This window comes from Fistularia commersonii, chromosome 25 (genome assembly GCF_037954325.1).
Source record: "Fistularia commersonii isolate RoL2024-O1a breed Wild chromosome 25, RoL_Fcom_v1.0, whole genome shotgun sequence".
In the NCBI taxonomy this organism is placed as follows: Eukaryota; Metazoa; Chordata; class Actinopteri; order Syngnathiformes; family Fistulariidae; genus Fistularia; species Fistularia commersonii.
Window position 1 is genome coordinate 3,802,419 of NC_141308.1, and position 27,972 is coordinate 3,830,390.

The following is a 27,972-nucleotide window of genomic DNA, read 5'->3' on the forward strand; positions in this document are numbered from 1 at the left end:
GCAGAGAGAATCCCATTGTGCACAAGTCTCAAATGTCCCTTCGCAGATCAATAAATGCATTTTTTTGTGTGGCCAGAAGCCATCTAAAACTCTGTATAAGTTCTATTCCACACTACTTGCTTTGGACGACATGGGAGTGGAGTGCAGTGGGAGCAAGAGGATATCTAGGGCCACCGGCATCAATCATCAGTCGTGGAGAAAGAAGGCACTGGATGTTAATTCCCACAGGTATTTTATTTCATCCTCTAAAAATAAGACAAACAAACGATTCAGTTTCTGACATTTTCCTTCTATGGCACACAAGGTGAACGATGTTAGGTTGTTTTGTTTTTTTTTCCTTTTTGGCAGAAAAAAAAAGTTACAAACTTAAAGAGTGTAGTATGCCTTACCTTTTTTAAGATGATACCATGCTATTAAATGGAGAGGTGGGGGGGGACGACGACAGCATGACTGTTATGCAAACCAAATCCTGATTGTATGTTCAACATATCGTAAGCATTAGATTCCTTTGCATAGCTTAAAAAGGTGTTAAAACATAAATGCATTTGTTATGGGCTACAGGTTCTATCAACTATGTGTTGCTACCTCAAGACAAAACTTTTGAGAGCAATAAATTTACAATAACAAAAATGGTTTGAGTGCTGGACAGTGTGCCTTTGAACCAATATCAAATGAGAACATCGTCAAACATAAGTCATCCATTCTCACTTTCATATCTTGGATGTCAGTTAAGGCATTTTTTCACTAGCATTGATAAAATACACACACAAAAAAAAAAATAAACAGTTGGCATTTTACGCTGAAAATGCATTAAATGAACAGGTAAACCATGTGTGGGTCAAGTCACATTGCACTGCGGACAGGTCCATTCTTGTAGCTTTAGCTTTATCAGTAGTCATGTCTTAAGGCTTAGAATGGGTCCCCACACATCTCCTCAGCTTTAGCAAATAACCATTAACAGAGCAGCAACATCAAAATAAATCTCAAATAAAATGTACAGAAATTGTCTCAACACATTTTGGCATTCAAATATTCGTGTATTTAAAAATAAGATTCCTATATTCTGATTTGTATGCTTTGTAATGAATTACATTCTCCCCATTTGCCATGGACCAAAGGAAGACTCACGGGTCAACGTTGTACTATTTCCCTTTCCCTCTATAAAACAGGGTAAAAAGGATAAATACACCCCTACCTCGCCAAGGCTTTGACAGAAATCAGGAGGGAATCAAAAATGCCATTTTGGGAAGTCCCAACTGTGCATGACAAGGTGAACACATGTCAGAAGTGGAGGGACAAAGATCATAGTCCACACTGCCCCTCATCTCTTTTGGCCCCTCATGTTAAACATCACTGGCGCCCCCACTTGGTCATCAGGGACACAACCCGAACCAGCGAGTTGTGTATTACCCCCTTCTTCTTTTTTTTTTTTTTACCAAAACATGAGCATCAGACCTGGAACGTCACTGGTGTGGCTAAATATTCTGTGCACTGACACATACTACTGCATGTAAAATGATATGCTTCCTTCTACACATCTTGACAAAAAAACAGGGCAGGGGAAAAATATATTTACCGTAGTCTTCAAATTAAATGGTATAAATTCACATCACCTGAGCTGGTGTTTCTTTCATGCATTAACATCATGGCTTTAAACAATAAGTACCTGCTTTCTGGGAAGAAAATAATTTGGTGTTTACTCAGCAGACAAAAATCCAATGGCTTTGCTCTCCATGGGGCTTGGCTCAGTCACAGCAAACACAAACACATCAATCCACCAAAACTCCTCTTCCCACTCGCATCTGTAATTTTGAAATGTAGATGTACTTTAAAAATGTACTTAAAAGTAAGTGTTGCAGTTTGAGGTTGATGACCATCACATCTAGGCTCGCTGAGTGTACACGAACACGATATCCCACAGCGTTGACAGTACGCTGAGGGTCACAACTGGTTTCAAACACAGAGGTGATTCAGGAAAAGGAATGTGCTTTGCCTGCAAAGACTTATGGTATGAAAAGGTTGAGGGAGAAGCGGCTTATTCAGTGGAAATTGTAAATTTTTACAAAGTGGGACAGGTTTTGTGAAATACACACCAGCATGACAAAAGGGCAGCTATTCTGGTTTTGACTATAGCCCCTGGTGGGAAAGAATTTCAGGTCGAATTTGGCACAACCAGTCAGACAAGGTATTGCTTTTCCCCTGTGAGGAAAAAAACAAACAACACTGCACAACGCACAAAGGCCTGCTATCTGTGTGATCAGTTGTTGATGTAGTGCACCTACTTTGAAATGATCCAGTGGGATGTTAACTCTGCACTCATTCCTCTAAAGTAAGGCTGCTCCCGCAAAAAGCACGGACACATTAAATTGAAGAGTCACTGGAATGCATTGAGAGGACAGAGAAATAAAAAATTCCTATGGAGGAGCTGCTTTACTGTACAAGCAAATAGTAAACATCTGCCTCTTTCTTTTCATCCAACCTGTGGATACCAGAAATGTGCTCAAAGCTCGGCCTTTTGCCCACCAATGGTTATGCACAGTTGGAGAGGGAGGGCTGAAGGGGTCATCAGGGTGTTAGGTAGGTAAGGCAGTCGTTATTCTCTCTTGTCAGCAGCTTTCGACTGCTCCCTCTGGATCATGCAGCGGCGCACAATACTGTCAAAACTACCCAGGTAGAAGAGGGCAATTGTGCGAAATAATCCCATGGTTACAATCTGTAAAGACAAGCCCACAATACAGTTGAAAATATTCATCAGTGCAGAACCCAGTGCATATTCAAATTCGGAGGGAGGTCTGTATAATACACATGGCTGTACCTGCTGCAGACCCTCAGTGATGGAGGTGACTGGTGACATTCCACATGTGAGAGAAGACAGCATGTATCCATCAGGACCCACAGAGCTGTTAAAGTTCCCCTGCTGTACAAGCATACAGAAAAATATTTGTCGAACTGACAACATCCAAGAAAACAGCAACAGGACTTTTACAACTATTGTCTTTATGAAATCGGTAAACTGCTAATTCGTTGTAGTTTTCATTAAGACACCTTGGTGTTCACACCATTCTGTTGGGCCGATCACACTTTTGTAATCAAACCACGCAATGTCTTACAGGTGGTTAAATCTGTTTGACAAAAATGTTTCCATTGGAAAATTCTTTGTCACTTACATTGTCACAGAAAATTGAGCACATACGAGATATTACATTTGCTTCTGCAACACTATGTTTTCATGCCACATGAAATTATAAAAGCAAAAGATAAATGGGCTGAAAATAATTAAAACTGTGACACGAATAAGGTCCAGGTCTGACGCTTCATTTATCTATCTACCTTCTCCATGACGTGTAATTAATCAGCATGTTGCAGGCTCCCCCTTTCTTTTTCAGAGGAGAGCGCCTCCACAATCTCAACTGCTCCCTTTATCAGGACAGGGTCTGTGTTTGTTTTTTACGTGCGGCAAACTGGTGTTAACCTGCAAATGAACCTAGTCCTGAAATGTCATCGGCCAATTGCTTGCCCTGTCAGTTATCACACTTCTGATCTTAGCTTGAATCAATCTGAAAAACCAAAGTTGGGATCACAAGAAGGTAGTGTAGGTGTGAAAGGACCCTGGACAATCAGAACTACATGAGAGGAAGGGTGGGCCCTGAGCAAGTGAGCTCAGTTTCTTACCACTGCATCACGAACAACAATTTTGGCCACTTGGTCTGGTTGACAAACCCCAGAGGTTTCGGAGATTAATTTTGTTTCTAGTGGCTAAAAGAAAAAGAAAGACAAGTAAACGAAATAGAGAGGTGTCAGTTTTGAGCAGAACAACATAAACCATTTTGGAAAATTTATATCTTTTACCTTTGTCTTGTTCTCCTCAGCTAGTCCTGGGGTATCTGTGTCAGGGGGGTAGGCCACTGTCACATAGATGTTGTATGGCTTTATCTGTGGTTGAACAACAACATTTTGTTGATGTTTTTACTAGGAGGATGTGATAAAACTAATTATTTCATACAAATGAACCTTATTCCATTCCATAACATCCATATTTTTACCCTCTGAGTTAAACAATTGTTGGCACTTAATTCACAAGATGATAAATTCTTTTGTTTAACGCCAGTTGTTCAATAACTGTCACATCACACTATTCATACAGAGGAGATTTAAGTCCGCTCAACATCTTAAGAAATGGAAGAACAATCACAAGATGAAATATTTTCACTTACTATAATGAGGTTGTCTTTATGAGTATGTGCCTTGTCTAAGCATATTCAATTAGTAGAGGCCAAAAGCTCACCTCCATTTGTAGTGACTCTGCCAATCCACGCAGGGCAAACTTAGATGGGGAGTAGGCTGTATATCCAAACAGACCTATCTGGCCAGCCTGAGAGGACACAAACATTATGCGGCCCATTCTTCGCTCCTTCATGGTGGTTATGACAGCACGCGTTGGATAAACACTACCCAAGTAGTTGACTTCCATCAGCCGCTGTTGAAATGAGGCGAGTGGTCTTAAAACTCCACAATAGAAATGCAATTCTAAAGTCAAGATAAATGAATATTGCAGCAAAATATTTCCAAACCTCTAAGAGATTTCATATCTACCTTGCTAAAAATGTAATCTGTGCCTTCTTTAGAGGAAAACATGCATTAACTAAACTGACCCAGTGAGTGAGAATGATACATTTGTAAAATAAGCATTGTTTTCTTCCCCTAATCAGTAAAAATAAGCCTTGATCACTGAATACTTTTAATCATTACAACCTAGGTAATCGTTACTGACAATTGATACCTACTTTAAAACGGTCCACCTCCACTTCTTCAAACTTTGCAGAAAATGATGTTCCAGCGCAATTCACAAGCATATCAACAGGCCCTAGTTTCTCTTGAGCCTGCATTGCAGGAAAAAACCCACTTCAGTACGGCAGGAACATGTTACAAGAATCTGAGTTAGTCAGCTGTTACCATTACCTGTTTAATTACACTTTCCACTTGACTGTAATCACTGGAAACATCTACTGATATACAAAGCACCACCTGGGAAGAGCAAATGTTCAAGATGTTACGCAAAAATGGCAGCGGCTACTGTGTTGAATTTAATAATAATAATAATCTTTCCATCATGGATGAACCATGAGCAGTTGGCTTAACAAACTAATAACACACAGAAACATCTGAACTTACCTGCTTGTCATTGATGGCGAATTTCTCCACCTCTTTCTTTGCTTGAAGCAACTTAGCCTACAAGGAAGGAAAACATTTGCATAATTTACAAGGTATGCTCGAGCCTACGCCTGAAAGTTAACAAGTTATCCCTTAAAATGCACAATGTATAAAGGGTACGGCAGTGTACGGATCTTAAAACAACATTTACCATATATTTTTGAAAAAAAATTTTCTGTCAACATCCAGAAACATCCAAAGACGGATGGATGTAAAAGTCATGACTTTTTCAAAATGCTTAGCTAATTTGATTTAATGATTTACTTACTCATTTATGCAAATTTGGTAATCAAATTTTTGCTCATTAATTCAATTTTCTAATTCAAGTGAAATAGCAATTCAAGTGAAAAATCCACAACAAGTAATCTGAAAATAATTAAATAAGGAAAAAAACCTTATGAGTAGCAAAGAGCACTCAATAAATCAAAATTACTTCAACAGGGGAAAAAGTGAAAGTAATGTTGAGGAAAAATCATTTGAAATTTTCAGTTTTATTCCAAATACTCTACTAATCCCTTAACATATTTTTTTTTGTATTTTAACCCATGATGGATGAACCAGGCAGCCAGCCTGGGGAGCTGTTAAGGGTCCAGTGCATTGCTCAACACCATATCAACAGGTTAGCAGGAGCGCAGGAATTGAACAAGGAACTTTCGGATTCAAGACTATGATCCCTATGATGTAGATCCCTACATCATGCCCTTGGACTCCTAGGGATTTGCTGACTGCAGAGGCGAAGAGCCACCAAGATCATCTTGGAAGCAGCTGAGAAGGCTTCACGGTGGCTCTGGTTGAAAAGGGGGGAGGCGCAGTGTAGTGTGCTACCTGGACACAAGTCGAGGGAATTATCAACCCTGGCTGGGTCGCCCGAGTGAGGGTGTATGACTAAGACCCGAAACACCCAGTGATCTCAGGAGAGTCACTGAAGATGTGTCCAGGTTGCACCACCAGGTGTATTTTAGGTCTCAGATCTGGCTCAAGCAACACCCATTTTATCAAATTATTTTTGGGGAATTTTTGATAATGACCAAAATGATATAAGGTCAGAGCCATGAAACTGTACTGACTTTTCTTTTATTGACTTGTGAATTGGTAATGAAAGGTCCTCATCCTGACGGGGACATGTTAATATTATTTATTTGTGTAGTGCATCTGATTTTCCATGCCTCAGCAAATATCATTTAAAATATACGACTTTTTTGAAAAAAACAGCCTCTCAATAAGTTTGCCCATTTGTCCACCCCTATAATGCTAGAAAATCCTGAGTAATGATGTTTCCATTCTGAGCCCCACGCTCCCAAAAAACAGAAAACAAAAGATGGATGAAAGTAGATTATCATAATGACCTGGAAAAGAGCTTTTTCTTTATAGGAATATATTGCGTAGGCTCACTGTGACATAAACATATGACCAATGGTTTTATTCTTCACTAACCTCATCACGTGCCACCAAAGTAATGAAAGCTCCTTGTCTGTAGCACTCCACCGCAATGCATTTTCCTATTCCACTTGATCCACCGGTTACCTGTATATTTACATGATGAGACAATCTAGTCATGTTTCTAACATTTTTCTAACTTTGACTGGGGGTCGCTTCTGAAAGAAAATACAACCACAAATAATTTCCATGTACAAGTCGGGTCACATCTAGTTGTTTAAAATAGTAAAATTACACTTCTTATAGTGGACAAAGGTACAACAAAAGCCGGTCACGAAAGGTGAGAAGTTATGGCTGTTAAGGCATCTAACTGCTCGCTGACAGGACGCAGGCTTTCATTTAAATAACGTAGAATCATGTATATAAATACACATACATACATGCGTACAAGTGTATTTATGTATTTTCCGAGATTATGGAAACTGTTTGGCTATTTAACACCTAAACATTAAGCGTATGCCTTTTAAGCCTTCGTGTAAGGTCACATGTCGTAACTGATAAGTTGGGAGACCGTTAAATACTACGCCACAATCAAGAGAACTATAAACATCGGAATAATTATATTACAGCAGCTCTTATAACTACCACGCCAGTGCCCATGGGTATATGCAAACTGCACAAGCTACCGTAATCGTAATTCTATACAGGAATACATGTTTTTGTAATGACAGTCTGGAATATAACGGCCTGGTCGGATGCGAAATAGCAATGTGGTGCACTTACCACGACATGGGCCCCGTTTAGTTTCAAGGGTTTGGGACTAATAAGGGGCGATATCATGTATAACAGCAACACAAAGGCCACGATAAAAGCAGCGACTACGAGGAGCATGATGAAGGGCAGTAGGAGCCACCAGGAATTGATGAAAAGCCAGTCCGTGATCGTTGAGCTCAACCCTTCTTCAGAGGACATGGGTGAATTCTGGCAATCGTTAGCTTGTTTGCTAACTAGCAGGCCAGGTTCACGGGGCTGTCAACCGAGCTAGGAGGCAGTCGGAGACCTCGGGAGGGGTGGCGAAACGCAGCCCTCGGAGGAGGAGTTGTGTCGGGGTTTGGTGGCCAGTCAAACGTCAATAACGGTCAGGTTAAATTACCGTATTGAACCTCAACACCCCGTGACAAAGCACAGCCTGCGTTCACCAAAACAAATCCATCGGTACAGCAAGCGAACGCGTCAGTCATGCCTGGTCCTTGTAGTTCTCATAACGCCCCTTTTCAACAATTCCACAAAACGCTCGGGTCGCGAAACCACAACTCCCACAATGCAACGCGTCGCTCCCCTCCTTCGTCAGTGTCGCCCTCCCTGTTGCTGGATCCACCCAGTATGTATGTTATTTCAATTGGATACCCTTGTTGACAAAGAATAACTTGAAAAAAAAAAAAGACTGTAAGATTCTCAAGGTAGCTACAACCTTTTATTTACATAACAGAAATGGAAAAAGAGGGGCTACAATATGAACAGGTGACCTCTTGATAAACAAAATACTCACAGGTTGGGTGTATGTGTTGAGAAATGTACAGTAAAAGAAGAGACATTGCCAGCAGAACTCAGAACAGTTTGCATGGCTTGAGAGGAGTAGATATTAGGAGTAAACTCGTATACTAGTTCTAAAAGAGCCTACATGAAATGTGCAATTATTTTACATTTTTTAGTCACTGTGACAATGCGCTTCATACCCAAGTGTTGCAAATAGTTCAGAAACCGATAAAAAAATAATCACGCAGCTTCAGGGGAAGGCACATGGTGCAGAGTGCCACATGTATGGCTACATAAAGTTCGTATTTTGAGATGCACTTCCATTTAATGAAATATACAAGAGGATCTCTCATTGGTATTCAACTTCAACACCAGTCTTGGATCATGTAAATCCTGAATATCTAAATATAAGGCTTAGTCCATGCAATCCTTTTAATTTTAACCAGTAATGTCTGTGGATAAAAATCAAACATATGTACACTAGATTGTGGAAAAAAAAAACATCAGCTAAGAGACAAGTAATAATGTTTGAGATAGCCAAAAATAAAGCAATAATGCACATTTGGTGATCAACCCTAATCCGCTGTATTGAATTCAAATTTTAGTGTCAATAAAAAGCACATATGGAGGAACTAGATAGACAATCCAAAATTGCTCAAAGTGGGGTCCAGAGTAGCTTCCATCCTGAGTATTTCCATAGGTCTTACAACCATTGTGTCTACCACCTTAAAACTATAAATGGATTCGTTAACACAACAAATCCTGCAACCTCATGCCTTTCTCTTGCCTACGATTAATACATTCCACAGAATACAGTACACACTATAAAATGCTTGTTTTTCCTGAATACAAAATAGAAAAAAATATAAGGGATATGCATTTGTCCAGTGAGATTTACCGACCGAACCAAAGGACATAGTCGTTCCTAAAATAAAATAAGTTATATTTATTCACTGTTTGCAAAGATGCTGAGCATATCTAATGTTAGTTTCGAAAATTCCATCCATTTCATTCCAAGATCCATTTTTTTAGTGCATGTGTCAAGGAACCCCATAATTTCTCCAAATGGTATTAAATCTTTTAGCAGGCCAGTATAAATGCAGAATATTTCATAATCTTTGGATAGTAATGAGGATAATATAAAAACTGCCTTTGTTGCTGTTATCAGCTCTGTGAAACAGACAAGTAATCTGTCCCATTAATTATGCTAATCCATTGTGCTTCATGGATAGTTAGATGAGACAAAGTAAATCAAAAAAGAAGAAGACAGTAAAGAGACAATCATAATTCCTTTGCTTTGGTTTACGGTGATTTAAGATTGCACCTAGCCTTCTTGTCCAAAATCCTCTGTGAATTTTTTCAGTTTCTCCAGATCTTGTTCATTAACTGTGGGTTTCGTGTTGGACAGAGATCTCAGCATATCCCCCTAAAAAGAAGAAAATATATTGAATCTTTGTGTTTAGTCATATTATTTAAATTTGGGGGAAATATATATGGTTTCCTACCATGCAAACAACAGGCTCCAATAGCTTTTCACCAGGAACTTCCATCCATGTCATTTCAAATGCATTGGGATCTCCAGGTGAGCATGGAGTCAAAAGGTCATCTACAATAATGTTGGGATCATCTCTTGATGGTCCACGTACCTTGTGAGCCACAATTTTTCACAACATGTGAAGGGAGCAATAAAACAGACAACTACTGATAGATATAACACATTAAGCAAAAGCCATTAACAAATAATATTATAAGGCTTACCCGTTTGAAGTGGGTTGCTGACTGAACCTTTCGAACAGGCTGCATTAGTGCATCTCTGACAATGATACTGATGTCTGCCCCCGAGTACCCCTCTGTTTTCTTTCCCAAAGTGACAAAGTCAGCATCTGAGACACTAGTGGTGGTGGAACCCAGATGGAGCTTGAACATAAAGGAGCGGGCATGTTCTTCAGGCAGTGGGATGTAGATCCTCTTCTCAAATCTGGTATTATCAAAGTAGAATTAGGTAAATGACACAAATAGGTATACAAACAACTTAATCAAAATAATGTCAAGTACCTTCTTCTGATGGCAGAATCTAGAGTCCAAGGGATATTTGTTGCCCCAAGAACGAGCACTCCTTCATTGTCATTTCCCACACCTGTGAATCAAGGTCACAATAAAAACAATTTAGAATGTTATATTTCAATAGAAACTGCAGCATTTTTTTCACCTAATGTCAAACTGACAGCGTAAATATAAATATTTGTGCTTTTTTTTTCAACTTTAATACTTTTGGCTCACATTTAGTACGGTGTTTAGAGATCTCCTGTGATATACTTCTCTAACGTTATAAAAAAAAAAGCAAAAATCACAAAGGAAAAAAACATGCATTTGTGAAGGAATTGTGAACACCAAAAAACTGAAAACAACTGTTACTTAACATCAGCAAAATAGCCATCCAATTTAAAAAGTAGCAACATGACAATTACAGTAACAATTAAAATAAATCAAAATTATTAAAAGATAAATAATGTTAATATAATACTGCACTAAGAAACAACCTCATGTCTTACAATGAATGAAAACAATCCAAACTGCCACTAATAATGAGACTATTACCCTAATATACATGACACCGAGTTGTAAAGGGCTGCTGTTCCATGATGAAGTAAGTGATGGTAAAAGCCTATGGATATATGTAATTCTTATTTATTTATTATTTATTTTTAATTTGGTTTTAGGCCACTTGTCAGTAAGTTTTCATCAGAAAAAACAAAATAATTTCAGCTTCACCTTGATGACTGACGACAGAACATTTGTTTTCTCATCAACAGTAACAAGCTTCTCGCCTGTAGGCTCCCTGTGAAGTCTGAATTCATTTAGAGTTTCTGGTTTCCTCATTCTTATCATTCTTATTGCTTTTCTAAGCAAAAAATAAAAACGTGAAAAAAGAGGGACATCTACTGCCAAACAATGACACAAAGGTTTGTCTGAAAATTTTATGATCCATCTGACCTGTTTCTTGACTAACCAAGAAGCCAACAAAAAGCAAAATTACATATAGGAAAGTATGTCCTTCCAAACACACCTTCTGACACACCTTGTGAGTCTGTGTGTGACATAAGGGCAAAACGTGATAATAAAGACACGCGCTGTGGGGTTCTGCAGGGCGGGGCCATTCTGTCTGTTGTGTAGACTGACTGTGATACTTTAATAGTGCAACTATCCTGATACTCCCAGTCAAAAAACTTCAGAGACTTACAGTCTTTCTTCAAAATGAAGACGGAGAACAAAGATCAGCAGTAATGAATCAATTGTTACAACATAAAAATGGAGTATTAGCTTCTGAAAAGTCATTGATAAAACACTGCCATGCTGACCAGCATAGCATGTTGTGTGATTTAATTACAATAAGATTTCTTAGTCTGTTCACAGCCTGAACTTCTACAGTAACACATATGTTGATAACATGTCACCAAATATCCTGCCATAGATATTCAATACGATGGATAATGAATGACTGAGAATTTTCACAGATATCTGGTAATGCAATATGACTATCATCTTGTAAATAAAACTACACTGAATTGAAAATTAAAAAACAAAATTAACATTAAACAGTTCAGGGGACATTTAAAAATGTCTGATTCCATGAATTCACTTTCTCTACTTTTTTATTTTTTAATTTTTGCATGACATGATGGTGTTGCACAACCCCTTCACGGACACAGTAAAAGTACAGCTCCTATGTTGTCGTCACAAAAACTAGAGAGTGCCATTTTCAGTTTATCACGAGACATACCTTGCATTTGTACCAGGAATTCTGTCTTAATTCGACGTGCAGCCTCACTCTCATTTTCACTTCTTGAGCCGCACAGAGAGTCAATCTCATCAATAAAGATTATGGAGGGCTTGTGTTCCCTTGCGAGGCTAAATAGATTCTTTACCAACCTAGGGTGCCGAGGAGAGCCTTTCATGAATGCAAACCATGGTGTGCCATTGAATGAATTATATGTAGGTTAACCTGCGCTTGTAGGAATTACCAAAAACGTGACTCACTTTTCACTCTCTCCGAGCCATTTTGAGACCAGATCAGATGATGAGATAGAGAAGAAAGTTGAGTTGTTTGCTTCTGTGGCAACAGCTTTAGCCAGATATGACTTTCCTGTGCCTGGAGGTCCAAAGAGCAAAATCCCCCTCCATGGAGTACGTTTTCCTTAAATTGAAGCAAAGCAGACATTGAAAAATGACCGATGAAAAGAAACCAACACTATGTCAGCTGTAGTACACAAATCCCAAGTACGATTCAAGTTCCACTGGTGCCATTTTTTGTTCAAAATATTTAATACCTGTGAAAAGGTGTGGGAATTTAATTGGGAGGATAACGGCTTCTTTCAGTGCCTCCTTGGCTCCTTCCAAACCAGCAACATCATTCCATTTGATGTTTGGCTTCTCCATAACAATTGCACCTAGAAATACAGCACTTTGTTTTATAATATCATTACTACAAATATTGTGTTACTGTAAGCCAAAACATATAAAAATATGCAGCGACCCCAGGATTTGCTAAAAAAGGTAAATAAAATACCTGAGAGTTGATTTTGAAACTTCTTTTTCTCTGGATCGTCACCCTCATCGCTTTCGTTTCTGGGCACAAATGTCAAATTGGTAAAAGTACTTCTTATCAGACTTTTTCCCCATGAATAATACTTTTCTTTCAATTTATATAAACAAATTTGATGTTCCATCAGATCTCAATAATCTTGCATCAAAATATACCACAAAACCCATCCTTTAAACACACCCTTTGTCATCAGCTTGTGACTCTTTGACAGGTTTTGCCGGAGGTGCTTTCTCTTTCTTCTTTAAATACTCCTTCAACTTCTCTGCTCTGTCCAAGTATTCAGCACATTTTGCTCGGATGCTCTGTTTGGCTTTGTCACCCTGAGCTTCATCTGTAAAAGATAAGTAAAAAACATTGAAAAAACAAAAAATTACAGCTTGAGTGCTTGTTTTGCTAAGGGATATCACATACTTCAAAATATATTTGATGTAGATCTCATAACGTCTTTTTGTATAGTTCAAGACCTGACATGAATAGTAGTCGCTATTACTTCTGTGAAGGTGTAAAAGGTGTCCAAATAATACCAATGCGTTGACTTTTGCCTTACATTTCACCACATGAAGAAAGTACTGAACAGCAGCCTGGTACAGTCGCAGAGCCTCCTCATAGTTTTGAGCTTTATCCTCTTGGGCTGCCTTGCTCGCAAGATCAATGGCTTTCTAAAATCAAGACAAGTGCAATACAAGTAGCATCAAAACCTTCAATGCTCAATCCAAATACCTAAAAACAATTATTGATGGCTGGGGCTGTTAATAGCTGCATTTTTTATCACTGCAAAAAAAAAAAAAAAGACAAGTAAGGAACGACAGTAACTTCAGTCAACACAGACATAAGTCAGTGGTTCTGTTTTGGTCAGATCATTTTCCAATTATGTTGTGAAGTTTTGTAAGTAGGTAAAACATTTACCAATACATGCATGCATCCGTGCTACACCTGTTCTATGACACCTCTCACACAGGGAGTGCCTGAACCAGATTTTAAATCAACTTTTCACGTTCTTTCAATTCCTCTGCATAACAAAGCCTAACTCACTTGAAAGACTACTAAAGTAAAACACTGTTTTATGTTCTTTTTAAAATACGTATCGTTGCCCAGGCCCACAAATACAATCTAGTAGTCAACGATGTGCATAGAGTAAACCGTCCTGTACTCAGGGGTGAATCTGATAAATAGGTATCCTGGTAATGTGAACAAAGAAAATGCATTTGTATTACTTAACATATCAATCAAAAATTGAACTTCTGTCGGTTATTTTTGTTGTTACAAAAACTTACCAGCGACGTTGGCTATTGCTAAATTAGCTAAAACGGCTAGTTAGCGGCTAATGCTACGTTGACTAACACGCGTTGATACTTCTATAACAGGAGATAACTCAAAAAGTACAGTAGCCGCTCAAAGTGACAAAATAGATCATACTTTTGAAGTTTAGTCTTTAACTGGAATGGCACTGTGAGCGAAGTTAAGTTACAGAATTAGACAGCGCCTGGGTTGATCCTCCAACGTTTCTTACCTGTAAGTTATTGTTGGTAGCCATAAGGGCCGATCACTTAGCCAGCAGTGAAAATAAATGAATAACCTCCCAAACACTTCGTGCGTTTTAGCCTTATATGGAGACTGTTGGTAGGAAAAAGAAGGCTTTTCTTAGTTTTGTTGTCGTTCCTCCGATCGCTGCCGAGTACAAACTAGGAGGGAACTTCCGCATTGACAGGTCGATACTTGGACACTCTTACGCACGGAATGTTATGACGTAAAGACGTAGGATCACAATGTCTTACATTTTCTTGAAGTTCAGGATATTGCAGCGCTTTTTCTTTCAAAAATAAAATATACATTATTTAACGCGACGTTGACGAAACAACCGATCATTGAAATGAGTGACACCATTAATATTCTTAGCCATCCGGTTTTAACATTTCTTTGATTTCCTGATGAGACCCTGATCTACATTAAAGTAAAATAAAACTTTTTATCAACCTCTTTATTGTCTAGATATTGCTGTAGTTCTTCAACTCGGTCCAGATACTGTTTACATTTATCTCTGATCTTCTGGTTGCCATCTTTACCCTGGGGTTCACCTGGAGGGAGGGAAAACACATATTTTTTTTAAATCACCAATATATATATAAAGTAACCATTTAAACTGACAAATATACAAGGAAAGAGAAAATACTCTTGTTAATACCGATGTTTATTTGTTTACCAGGCAACGAGTGGCCTTGCAGACTGTGGAAGTGGTCTAGGATTGTGTTATTACTGGTGTGTGTGACCTGCTACTTGCGTTTTAAAATGTGCAGGAAATACTTCACAGCATGCTGGTAGGAGCGAATGGCCTCTTCAAAATTTCCAGCCTGGTCCTCTTCCGAGGCCTTGTTTGCTACGGCAATTGCTTTCTGAAGGAAGGAAAAATCAAAGTTTTTACCACACTCCTTTGACAAGGGAAAATAATCGCTGGAGGCTCGGTAGGACTTCCTCAGCTCGACGGCATCCCTAACGGCGGGGGTCCACCAGCGGGTTCGGGGCCTTGACAATGGAGGCACAGAACATGGTCCACTCGGACTCAATGTCTCCCATCCCATAGTTGAAGCTCTGTCAGAGGTGGGCACCGAAACTCTTTCTGACAAGGGACTTCGACAGACAAAGCCCCTTACAATGCATTTACCAAGTCTGACCAGCATCCTCCCCCACCGTCGGAACCAGGTTACAACCAGGTGGTCATCACCTTGCCAGATGCACATGGGCTCTCTTTCATTAACATGTCCTTTTTTTATACTTTTTACATATTATATATATGTGTACTTTTATATCTCTCATTTTCTATTTCCAGGGGAGTAGCATTAACAATCCGTTATAACCGCGATCTTTCAATGACAATTAAAAGCCTTCTAATTCCGATTTATTCTGATAATAATCACGACAGTGGCCCTGTCTTCACCCAAGCGAAGAGTTCAAGTCAGACAACAAGACTACATCATTGAACTGTTGCCTCAGGTGTACAGGTTTACACATTTATGTCAGAACATGGTGTTTGTTGTGGACAATCCACGACTAGCACAGAAGTCCATTAACATAATCCCTCGAATTTAGATTGGAGGACCATCCCTCACAATCACATCTTTCACCTTTCACACTCTCACTACACTATCCCATTCACGTCATGTCCGAACTCTGCTATCTCTTTTATCCTTGTTTGTCCCAGCCCTCACACATCCTCCATATCTTTATTTATTTATTATATTCATTGCTATTCATTTTTGTCACAATTTATATTGTTGTTTAATTCTAGTCGTGTATTTTTCACCCTCACTGTTCCTCACTGTTCCTCCCTGATGTTCGATATATATATATGTGTGTGTGTGTGTGTGTGTGTGTGTGTGTGTGTGTGTGTGTGTGTGTGTGTATAGATAGATAGATAGATAGATAGATAGATAGATAGATAGATAGATAGATAGATAGATAGATAGATAGATAGATAGATAGATAGATAGATAGATGGATAGATGGATAGATAGATAGAATATCAGTGAATCAGTGAGAGACTCAATAACGGATGCTTGCATTTCATTACTTAAATGACAATAATAGTCAAACTATTCCTCTGGGCCTTCTGCTTCGAGGAAGAGTTCCAACCACAGCAAAAGAGGTTATTCATTGGTGATGTGAAAGAAGAGGATGCAGAAAAGAGGGTTAGATGGACGCTAGTTATTTGTTGTGGTGGCTCCTGAAGCCAGCAGCCTAAAAAAAAAAGAATAAAAGTATTTCATGATTGAATGAATGAGATTGTTAAATAAGGTGGGTGAATGTCATCCATTTTCCACAAAATAAACCATCTCAAAGGTTCTGAATAGAGGTGTTGTCTGGTGAACAGAGAGCTGCTGGAGAACAGAGAAGTTTTCAGTTTCTTGAAGCTGCGCTCAAAACCTTTTGAGATATCGCAGGGCATCAGCATTTGATGACCTGTGGCAGCATTGACATGTAAACAGGTTTCTCTCAGGTGGCTCCAGTCTCTTTCCAGATATATTCTGGTTCTTCAAACAACAAACCTCTGTGGCTGTGGTGCCACCTGCCAGGTTCAAAGGAGGGCTTGTATTATGAGTAAAAGGCCAAAAGACATGATATCCTGATCAAAAACCACAACAACATGTACAAAACAGATAACATGATGATTGCAGAGGGACTTCCTGAGATGGTTGGAGATTTCAAGATTATGTCAATGATAAAGAAAATAACAATGTAAAACCAGATCATGTTCTCAGCTATTGTCTTATTGTCAGGAAAAACCCAGACTCAACTCCAAGAAATATCCCACAAAGTAAACTCACAGGGACAATCCTATGCAAGATGGATTTCAAGAGACATCTGCATGTAGTTCAATAAGTTTTGTACAATAGTATCATTTTGTCTGAAGTTGTTGTCTGGTTGTTTTAAAAGAGTTAATATTTATACTACAAATGCACTTTCCCTGAGACTGCCAATTCAAAATAAAGTAGGGGGTTTGTTACGCCAGACGCATCTGCACTGGGAAGGTGCATTTATTTAATCCAAAAAGTTTACAAGTTAGTTAGTTTAGATAGATAAAAACATTACACAGATTTTAAGGAAGGCGAGTTGAGTTCATCATTATATTGTCACACACACACACACACACACACACACACACACACACACACACACACACACACACACACACACAAACACACACACACACGGTGATTAAACTCTATCGAAACGAAACTGAGCGCTCGAACTAAAAGCAGACTGTATTGGTGCAAGATTTATGACACTTTTTGTTTCCTATTCGACTGTAACAGTCCAATCCAGGGGACCCGGAACACTAGCTCGTATCGATCTTACCTGGAGGTTTGTGGGCTCCATGACAAAAACCTGTGATCTTTTCTTTTTTTTTTCAGTTCCCAATTCCGTACAACATGCCACTTCTATTCAGCTTTCTGGCGGCTGCCTTGACGTTCCTCAGTTCTGACAGCCAGGCTGGTTTCAGGAATGAGGATGGGCGGGATCCCTTCTGCCTGTGAGTCACGGATTGTTGTAATGTCACAAATGTGACAAACACGGTCTCTGTGTCAAAAATATAGATATAAAACAATCTCTTAGTTTTTTAAGAGCGTCGAGAATTCTTGTAGCAGTGTCTGGCGCACTTGTGTCAAAAGTAATTGAACCCTTGTTCTGGGAGCAGTCGTTTCCGTGGTGACACGGAAAACCTGAGACTTGTGTTTTGTGCTTGAACGATACACGCAATTTTTTTTCCAAAGACGCGCCTGTAATGGCGTGTTTTTTCCACTAGATGGCGACGCGGGATTGGTTTTTGTTCTGAACCGCAGCAACCCGCGCATGTTGGAAAAATAGAAGCTGTTTGGTTTTAGCCTCAAATAAAGTCACTGAGAACAAACCAAGTGTAACATTAAATATGTGATTATCTAAATCAGTAGCTGTGTAAAAAAACAACAACTCTGGGTTACTGCTGTTTAATGTATTGAATAAACTCGGAACTTTTGACATTGTATTTGCGCACTATCATTTTAATTGCTTATTTATTGTTAAACGAATATGTAAGATACTTTAAAACTCACATTATGAGAGGTGCAGTTGCTGTGAGTCAGAAGGAAATATCATTAGCTCCCTCCAGGCGGATGATTGATACTCCAACATGTTTGTTTTCTTCTGCGTCTTACACGCGCAAATAAGCAGTAGTTGCAGGCAACGAAATCACATTAGTCAAAGAAAATATAAAAGAAAGTTGTTTCAGATTACTTTCATTATTTGTAAAACCTTCTGATACAGATTTCCTCCCAGCGGCTGACAATGAACTACAAGCCGCGGTCGAAGTTCATGGACGCGTCAAAAGAGCCCTGCGCGCAAATGGCGCAACCCATCAGAGATCCGTGGATGACAAGACGTGCACGCTGCCGGCGGCTCTTTCAGGAGGGCTCTCTGAAGAACATGGCGTGGAAGATAAGCGGAGCTCATCTATTCGTGGCATATTTCACCTGCTTGATAATACTTCTCGGGGAAACAGAGGGACAAGTAACTTACCATGAGTTGACGGGATTTAGTTTGAGCCCTCCGTACTTCAACCTGGCTCAGGGTTCTAGTGTTTCTGCAACAGCAACTTGCGGTCAGGATGAGGCTGGAAGATCGAGAAGTGATCTGTACTGCAAGCTTGTCGGAGGACCCACCACTGCACTTCTTACCCAGAATATACAGGTAAAGGATATCAAGAATGAAACTCGATGTAATTGTGCCAAAGCCCAGATTAATCCATTTTGGCGCAGAGGAAATATTGGAAAGACAAACCCTCACAGAAAAGGCTTATACAACAGGCAAAAGTTTAATAACGATATTAAGCCCCGCGTTTTAGAAAGGACCAAAATAACATTTCCCTCAGGAGTTAATCTGATCGCCTTTATAAATCAAACATTAACAGTCTATCAACCTGGCCGCGAGAAGAAGAAAGAAGAGAAATAAACAGGCGTTTTATCTTTCTTTAAGAGTCGCCGTTCGGTCAGTAACTAAAATTTGACATCATTCAGGGTCAGTTTTGTGACTACTGCAACTCAGAGGAACCAAACAAAGCGCACCCGGTGACCAACGCTATCGACGGGACAGAGAGATGGTGGCAGAGCCCGCCACTCTCCAGGGGAGCAGGATACAATGTGGTGAACGTCACCCTGGATCTTGGACAGGTAAGCTTATCAGACCTTATTCTCTCATGAACAGCCCTTTACCTGGATGTTACTGGGATTCTAGTTTTGTAATTCACACCAACAGTTAATGCTGGTGTGAATGTCCAAGGCACTGCATTTCATTTGCAAACTCCGTCTTTGGTGCAAAGTGCAAATGTTTTTCTTGAAAACATTGCCAAGGGGGAATGTTTTATTCCAAAAGCATTGCACGATGGTGTTTTAAGTTTGCGCTTCATCACCCCGGCTTGCATTTATTGTGGGAATAAAGACCTGTTTCTGGGTGCCTGCCACGATTCACACCCCTTTGCCTGGCAAATATTCCTCTGTCATGACCCTGTCCCTGGCAGAAGTTAGTGTAAGGCCCATGGCCAATAAAATTGCTCCTCATGCTCAATCATTCACTGTGAGGAAAGAGAGGAATTCTCTCTCAGGATAAAGAATCAAAAGAATGTTAAATCAGATTCAGGGATTGCAGGTGGAGGCCAGGGTTTCTTGTGTGGATAGGGTTCTGACTAGTTTTGGACTTGAAATAGAAAGTTACAAAAGAGCTCCTGTTTGCACATTTTACATTTTTGGCCCCCACAGGGCCCTGTGTCACACAATGGGTGTTGGCTTTTCAATTTCTATTTTGTCTGACTGGTGAACAAAGATCTTTTGAGGCTAAAAATAGGGTCTGCTTAGGATGCATGCATGCAGGGCCTTCGGGGATGTCTGACAGTAATACGTGGTAATGCTCAGTTTATTTGGGAGTGGGGAAAGCAGCATTATTGCATTATGTAGTGCTATATAGAGCATGGGGGGCTTTCAGATTGTGACTACCAACCACACTACGCCCTTCCATCCATCACTACCACACCCCCCAGTTGGGCCAACGGCACACATACACACACACACACACACACACCTGTCTCACACATTCTTCTTTTACTGCATCAAACACAAAGCCCATAACTGTAAACAATGCTCACCTGCCACCCCTGCATTGTTGTCTTTAGAATGCTTCTAACAATGATTTAGGTTTAACACTGATACTCTGCTTTTTCTGTCACCAAGTTTCACAACACTTCTCTAATGATGGATGACACAAGAGACAAAGAAATTGACATAATATGATCGTCTAATAAGGCAGCAGAAACCTCTAAAAATTCTTATTTGGATTTTTTTATGTGTCTCTGCACGTTGACATAACTTTAATTCAGGTGTTTTCTCACTGTTGTAATCCCATGATTATACAAGGTCTGACTACTTCATTCAAATCCTGGTGCTCTTTGTAGTTTTTTTTCTTTTTTGAATGAAAAGAATAAATCATGTGGTTTATGAAAAATGTGGGCTAGACCCACCTGAATGGCTTGTGTGGTTTCTTTCAAGCCACGCACAGGTGGGATTTCTCTTTTTATCTACAAAGCTCAATGTAGATATACAAGATAATGGTAAAGTTGATTTGTATATTTGAATGGGGTGTTCAAAGGCAGTGGCTTGGACAGAGCTACTCTAAAAAAAGCCCAAGTGTCGGTTGACGAATGAAAAGCTGGAAAATCTCAAGCAAAAGTAAAGATATATATATTTTTTATTATAACCAATTATTCAATTAATATAGAACTCTCTAAATCAAAAGTTCCCAAATCTGGAATAAGGACCCTCAGGGGGTCATTGGCAGTAGTTTAGGGTTGTGAGATTAAGTCAAGATGTCATATCAAATTAATAAAAGAAGCTTGAAGCTAGCAGGTTATTGTCATGATAATTCATGCAAATATGTTAAACAAAACTTTGAAATAAAATAAAAGCTACTAAGCACTTAAAATTGTAAACATTGAACTTTTGATCTACTTATTTGTATGCATTGATTTTCTTTAAAAAATGCTAAGGAACTCAAGACAGGATATGCTTCACAATCAATATGTAAAGAATGAAGAGAAATAAGAATTAATTTCTAAGTACTGTATAATAGGATACATAATGTGTGATAGTCGAAAGTGCTTCTAAATTAATTGTGAATATGAGACATTTGCATATCCATATGCTAAAAGTATTTCCTGAATATTTCACAATTAGGAAATCTATATTGCAAAGTGTACTTGTTTGCTTCATACTGCATCTATCTATCTATCTATCTATCTATCTATCTATCTATCTATCTATCTATCTATCTATCTATCTATCTATCTATCTATCTATCTATGGAGCAATAACATTGCTATTCAAATGCCGTCTGCAATGCTGATACCAGGGTCAATAAAACGTATACAGTATTATGGAAAAAAAAAGCTACTGTTATGCAATCGCTACAGTGGAGATATCTAAAAACTCATTTGCACATCAAGTATTTGGCATTTGTGAGTCTTTCACGCTATTTTGAGGACGGTCAGAGCTTACAAAGTTTCGTAACCCCTATTCTAAATGACCCATCTGCTTCAATTCCTTCTCAAGTCCTGCACTTGACAACTAAAGCATTGACCCATGACAAATCTTACTTTCAGTCAGGAAATGAGCCTTGAGATTTTCTGCCAGCTTCTGTCCAACAAATGTCCACCAAATGAATAAAAAGGGTATTTTACTGCTATTGCATTAGCATCAAGAGTCTGAACATGGCATTACTCTCTATACTGAAACTACACATTTATAATTTATTCATGTCAAGAGTAAGTATACATTTTTACAGATTTTATAACACACATTCCCACCAATTCCTTGCTCTTTTTTCAGAAAATGTTGCCCTTGTTGAGCTATTTCCAGGACACAAGAGGCAATCCATTGTTCTAGTAAACATTTACACCATGTATGTGAATACGTGAATGTATTTTAGGAGCACTGACCGCATGTGCTTATCTGCCTGAGTGAGCCCAGGGTAGACCATGTGACGCAAACATACCAGGGTTTACTGCTGTCTATCTCCCATCGGATGAGCATAAACTGCTTCAAACTATCGCGGTTAAGGAGCTGAATTAGCGCAGGACTATTATGGTTTGAATAAGTGCGGGATTGGCTGCTTTGTCATTATTAACTGAATGTGTTGTATATCTATGTAGAGTTTACTGATGTGGATAGTATCTATTGGTGATGGGTGATATGAATCTGTTGATGCTCTCTATGGTGGCTAGATAGCAGAAAAAAAGCCTACTATGCTTTTTTTAAAATAGGCTCTTAGGATCTACAGGTTTATTCAATAGGTAGACACTGATTATGCTTGCTTTTTAGTTAACGTATTGGAAAAGGAAATTACATGAAAGCCTTCTGATAATGTCTGCTTCTAGTAATTGCAATGGCCTTGTGTCTGCTAACAGGTCTACTGACCAAGAGACAAAGTTTTCAAGAACTCAATTTTAAAGACATTCCCTTGGAGCCTAATCCTTTCTCTTGGGGGCCATGCCCCTCCAAAGTTTGTTTGAATGTTTTATTTTCAGCTGTCGCCCCCTTTTGTGTTTGAATCTTTCTAGGAGGTATTGTGTGACATCCTTTCTGTGCAGACTCCCAATGAAGGTTAGTTCTTTTTAAGGTTTCCTGAAAGTAATCTAGCTTTCTCTTTTCACAGACATTGAGGGATGGTATAATGTGGTGGTGAGAAAGTACTTAAACAGGCAAAAAAGAACTAAAACACACAAAAACACTGAAATTAAAACATTCCACTTACCCTTGAAATCCATACTGAGTAGATTTCGCTACAACCATGCGTGATGCCTGTATGTGCATGTTCTTGTGAACTCAGATTATTTGCACATGGCTACTCTGGATCCACCCAAATCATGTCACAAGTCCTTCAGAGTGGTATTATAAATTAGAAGTTGGGTGTCATGAATTTGTAATTCTGTATGTTTGTGAAGCTACACAATGTTGTTTAAAAATGTCATTGTTAAAAATATAACTTTATCTGTCAGCTTCAATGCGGAAGACATGTTTCCTGGTTTAGCTATGGCCACCGTGACACCGCTTCAAGAGCTCTTTTAGTGATTTAAATTAGTGATTTAATTTACCAAATACAAAGAGGAAACCCTTGCAAGTCCACTTACCCAGAGTTCTTTGTCACTGAGCCAGACTCTTCCAAGGTCAAGGTCTCTGTTGGTTGAATTTGTTCCCAATTTCATCCAGTCTTAAGGGTGCCTTTCGTTCTCATGCTCAGACTTGTAGTTCATTCCTTGTGCTGTATTACTTCTTCTGATATATACATTTTTCTATAAAAGTCTTCACCTTCATAAAAGCTCGACCTTGTGACCAAAACAATTGTTTATTGATGATTAAATCATTCATTAGTTTGTGGCTTTCTTGCGCCGGGTCATGTTTGCAGCAGACTGATTAGGTTGAGCAACATCCCAAGTAACACCCTCCAGCCCCTTTTGGGGTAACCTTAGTTGCTCCCATGCAAGATGGGGTATCTTATCCCTCCATTGTCATCTGGGTTGACTATGAGCGTCCCTCAAACAACACCTATAATGGGAAACATCCCTAATGGATACCAGAACCACTTTGACTGAATCTTCTGTCAAAATTGAGCATCAGGTTTACTCAGAGCTCACCCGCTCTGTAAGGCTAAAGCCCAGGCTCAGTTCCTTTTCCATAACAGGCCAATGCTAGCTATCATAACTGCGGATGCTGAATCCATCAGCCTGCCAATTCACGTTCCTTGCTACCCTCTCTGGAGAACAAAACCCCATTTATCTGGTTTCACCTGATACAACTGGCCTCCGTCCTGTCCTGGATGGGGACACTCCACCAGTTTCGAGGACAGAACTGTGGCCCCTGACCTTGAGGTGCTGACACTCATCCTGACTACTTTACTGTCAGTCACAAACCATTCCAGTGCTTGCTTGAATTTAAAGTTGATCAGGCCGAAAGGACCACGATGTACTCAAAAAGCTGAATTTTCCAAGCCTGATCTCTCCCTCTCCTGCATAGACCCCTGGGTCAACCATGCCCAATAGGCCTCTTCCTTTTTCACTTGCATCAAGTAGTGGGTTCTTGCATTGCCATCACAATAGCCACAGATGAAATTATGACCACAACAATGGCGGAACTGCATCCACAACAGAGGCCTTTCCCCAGATTGTAGTAGAAATTTGTCTAGAGGTGTGAATTGACAGTGTTCTCCAAACATGTTTGGGAAAACATCACCAGTTTGCCCAACAGCCATTTGGATTTGCTGGGTTTGTCCAACAGGCTTTCCCGCATGCTGATCCTGCTATCATCCAGTGGCGATCAGTTGACAGCTCTACTCCTCTATTTGAAGTGTCCAAGGCATATGGTCCCAGATCTGATTATATGATCGTTTAGTTGATCAGCGAGCTTTAGTCCGAGTTGCTCTTATACCATCATTAAAAGCATCATTCAGGTATAGATAAGGCAGGCTGCACCTCCCAGGCACTCCATTCTCAATATTACTCATTGCCAAGTTACAATTGAAGTCTCTCAGCTGAACTATGGAGTCATTTGATGTTGCCCGATCACCAACCAACCAGCTCCATTACGACTGAAGACTGGACCATTTGGCACATAAGTCCAAAAGCTGTCAGATATGTCTTTCCCTTCCCATGAGCTTGTGAAGATGATCTTGTTCAGCATGGAAACTCCAGCTCACTCGTGCTCAGTCGGAACTTCCGAGTATACCCACATCTACCCGATGTCATTCATCACAAGCAACTCTCAAAAAAGAGAATGGATTGTCAAACCCTTTTCATGATCTCAGTTGCTGAGCCTGTGTGATAAGAGCTCCACCTCTCACTTCTTCCTCACCATAGAGGCAACATTCCACGCCCCAATATATATATCAATATAGCAAATCTATCAATGATTCAACTTGCTCAACGTGATCGTTGATGCCCATATGTGGCATCTGTGATTTTGTTCCATGAGGTTGTTCTTAATGAAACAATCACATGTTATGAATAAATAGCAACTGGACTTGATTTTCTTCCCTTGAAGATGCTTCACCTCTCTTCATCTCTCTTCTTCAGTTCATGAGAACTGCCTCTCAGATGACAGGTGAAACATCTTCAAGGGAAGAAAATCAAGTTCAGTTGTGATGATAAGAAGATTTTGACAAGAATTGAACATGATCTGGATGACTGAACACCTCCATAGACATAGACATTATGAGTGAGCGTCATGCAATACAATACAGCCAACTGCATCTTTTAAGGGATCGTGAGTAGCACTGTAGAGGCTTAACTGTGCACCGATGAAAATATGCAGCATAGTTAACAGAGACTTTGCTGTTTGTTTGTAATGAAATCACCTACCCTATTTAACCATATATGAGAATGATGCAGAGGCATCAGAACCAATGAGAACAAGCTTTGACCGTAAGCTTGAAGATTTCTAACACACACAAATGCATTCTGGGACAGGTTGGACCTAAACCAGAATTATCTAGGGACAAAGAATGGGGCAAAGTAATTACCTCAGTTGTCAACATTAAATAGCTTGCGCTGAAAATGAATATGACCACCCATGCCAAAAATCTGGTCCATGAGTCTTTTTGTTTTGGTGTGATTGTCAGGGCACACAACCACATAAACATCTGTGTAATTATAGTAGCAGGATTTGTTCATACAATGTGGTCGGCTCAGTCTGACCCCACAGATGGGATTGGATATTAGGCGTGTCCTATTGCTCTGGTGACGTAAGGACCTCTCTTTATCCACCTGCTGGAGGAGCTCGGAGAAATTCACTTGGCTTCTCTAAAGTTAGGGACTGTTTTTATTGATGACTGTTCCAAAATGCAAAACATTTATTATTCAGTTTTAGAAAGATATTTGAGTCTTGAGCGGCAACCCTCAAGCCTGTACAGTGAGAACTCTACCAACAAGTAGGAAAGTGTCTACTGTGCATTTTTTTCTTTTCCAACAACACATCTTCTGTGACTTGCAACCAACTGCTCTTTGTTAGTGTAGCATTAATTCTGCTATGGATGCTATGGAGACGTTGAAAAAACACACCAGACTACCCGACTCTCCTTCCACTGCCCACCTGTCACACACAGACAAACACTTGTACAGTGCACTGTTACAAACTGGGGGGCAACTGCTGCAGGCCTCTAGGCTGGGGTGTGTGCAGCGTTGGTCCGGGCTGATCTGCTTCAATAGAAGGGGATGTCTCCTCTGTTTGAACTACATTCCTCTGATCTAACATCAGCTCACTGTGCTTGCTGGGATTCACTTCTCTCCATAGGTTTATCCCTCGTACCGCTGTGCCCTCTTATTGGAATTTAGGATTAGCATCATCGGTTAAAAAACAACTGCAAATGATTCACCATGCTCTTTTCATGCTTTGAACAACCAGATACTCCTTAAGGTGTTAAAGTGGAGGACTTTTTTAATGTTTAAAATGGTAGGAAATCAGGTTTTAATAAGGAGATAGAAAATAAACAGGCCCCCTCTTGGCAGTAACCATTTTATACAAAGACTAAATGATTACAGAAGATGTTCATTACAATTGGGCAAATATGACAAATTTTCAAATATAAGTCATATAGTATTAGCTCAGTGTTTACCTATTCTACAGTGTTGATCCAGGTGCCTTTTGTGCATTTTTTTCTTTTTGTACCGTATATATTCATGAGTTGGAATTATTAATGGGTCAGTTTAATAAAATATTATATTGAACTACTTCTGTTAATGCTTATGGATTTTTAAAAGTTATCAATATACTTTCTGTGTACGTACATGTTGAAAAATATTCTGGTTCCAGGTAATTGTGCAGTTCCTCCACAGATACTGTTCTATAGTTTATAGCAGAAACCTTTATGAGAAATTCCTCTCAGTTCATTTTACAGTACACTCCACTTGATCAACACAAAGAGATTATGATTGAAGAGATCCACGTGGCAGGCTCAGCAAGGAGCGCAACAGGCAAAGGGGTCACGCAATCACACTTCTTTTCTAGTTTTCTGTGTCTACCGCAGCGGTTCACAGTTTAAGCAAGCATTCATCATGTCTGAGCTGTCACACACATACACACACACATGCTGGAGGTCACACTTAGAGGTCAATAATCCACAAATGATACCATTCAAGGATTTAACCTTTTAGGCTACCTTAAATGTTACTTCCTCCATAACAAGCATTGGCGGCTCGCTGAACCATGGTTCAATTTTCTAACCGCCTCTCAAGTGGGTAATTCAGCCTTATTTTTCCAGCTGATAAAGACTGCGAAGTTGATACACTGAATCAGAGGAGATGGAAATTTTACTCATCCTTTCATATTGTCTCGATTACTACAGCATGTGTCTTTGAAACGTTTCTCAATTGTGAGCAACGGTTCAAAATGCTGGCGACCCGAAAAGTTCTCATGTAGTGTAGGATTTGATTGCTCTACCCATGGCTCCTTGTTGGTCATAAAATCCCTTTCAATATTGTTGTGTATCTGTCAATATTTGAATTATCAAGCATCCGAGTCACATAAATCCAACTTCTGGAACAATGTGACTGTGATTGTTATAAGGAAAGTGTTTTGCTAAAAAGAAAACGTTTCATATTAAAATGATGGTTAGTCAGTGGGTAAAGTTAGTGGGTAGATGGATGTCTGGATACTTTATACCTTATATACGGGGCAATTATA

At 39.5% G+C, this 27,972-nt stretch overlaps 3 protein-coding genes across 4 annotated transcripts in view; 1 reads left to right on the top strand and 2 right to left on the bottom strand.

Annotated features, from left to right (window-relative positions):
• Window positions 1-215: 215 nt before the first annotated feature.
• On the bottom strand, window positions 216-7,811 carry kdsr (3-ketodihydrosphingosine reductase). The gene is made up of 10 exons (XM_086172351.1): window positions 7,372-7,811; window positions 6,646-6,735; window positions 5,173-5,229; window positions 4,960-5,025; window positions 4,785-4,880; window positions 4,286-4,477; window positions 3,850-3,933; window positions 3,673-3,756; window positions 2,816-2,917; window positions 216-2,713 (listed from the first exon to the last, which is right to left on the bottom strand). Exons 1-10 carry the CDS (start codon window positions 7,558-7,560, stop codon window positions 2,594-2,596), a joined length of 1,080 nt encoding a protein of 359 aa, XP_086028477.1. The 5' UTR covers window positions 7,561-7,811; the 3' UTR covers window positions 216-2,593.
• A 238-nt stretch (window positions 7,812-8,049) lies between these two features.
• Window positions 8,050-17,740, bottom strand: vps4b (vacuolar protein sorting 4 homolog B). Of its 2 annotated transcripts, XM_086172094.1 has the most exons (13): window positions 17,579-17,740; window positions 15,006-15,117; window positions 14,702-14,802; window positions 13,275-13,386; window positions 12,908-13,058; window positions 12,692-12,750; window positions 12,453-12,572; window positions 12,163-12,319; window positions 11,906-12,054; window positions 10,180-10,261; window positions 9,883-10,102; window positions 9,630-9,770; window positions 8,050-9,550 (listed from the first exon to the last, which is right to left on the bottom strand). In XM_086172094.1, exons 1-13 carry the CDS (start codon window positions 17,597-17,599, stop codon window positions 9,449-9,451), a joined length of 1,527 nt encoding a protein of 508 aa, XP_086028220.1. In that variant the 5' UTR covers window positions 17,600-17,740; the 3' UTR covers window positions 8,050-9,448. The 2 variants fall into 2 exon arrangements, with proteins under 2 accessions (XP_086028220.1, XP_086028221.1); XM_086172095.1 differs by lacking the exons at window positions 14,702-14,802; window positions 15,006-15,117; window positions 17,579-17,740 and adding an exon at window positions 14,238-14,403.
• Window positions 17,741-18,667: 927 nt separating this feature from the next.
• Window positions 18,668-27,972, top strand: part of LOC147218875 (laminin subunit alpha-3-like) — a 62,528-nt gene continuing 53,223 nt past the window's right edge. Inside the window, exons 1-2 of the mRNA XM_086172099.1 lie at window positions 18,668-18,946; window positions 19,273-19,425. Of these exons, the coding sequence (XP_086028225.1) occupies window positions 18,683-18,946; window positions 19,273-19,425 (417 nt within the window). The 5' untranslated portion in view covers window positions 18,668-18,682. The remainder of the gene's footprint in view (window positions 18,947-19,272; window positions 19,426-27,972) is intronic.

Coding starts and splice junctions, on each gene's coding strand:
- kdsr (XM_086172351.1), bottom strand. CDS start 7,560: ATGTCCTCTGAAGAAGGGTTGAGCTCAACGATCACGGACTGGCTTTTC. Junction 5,230..6,645: donor CTTTGGTGGCACGTGATGAG/GTTAGTGAAGAA, acceptor CCTTCCTTGTAG/GCTAAGTTGCTTCAAGCAAA. Junction 5,026..5,172: donor TCGCCATCAATGACAAGCAG/GTAAGTTCAGAT, acceptor TGCTCTTCCCAG/GTGGTGCTTTGTATATCAGT.
- vps4b (XM_086172094.1), bottom strand. CDS start 17,599: ATGGAGCCCACAAACCTCCAG. Junction 14,803..15,005: donor TTTCCTGCACATTTTAAAAC/GCAAGTAGCAGG, acceptor CCCTCCCTCCAG/GTGAACCCCAGGGTAAAGAT. Junction 13,387..14,701: donor AATATCTAGACAATAAAGAG/GTTGATAAAAAG, acceptor TCTTGATTTTAG/AAAGCCATTGATCTTGCGAG.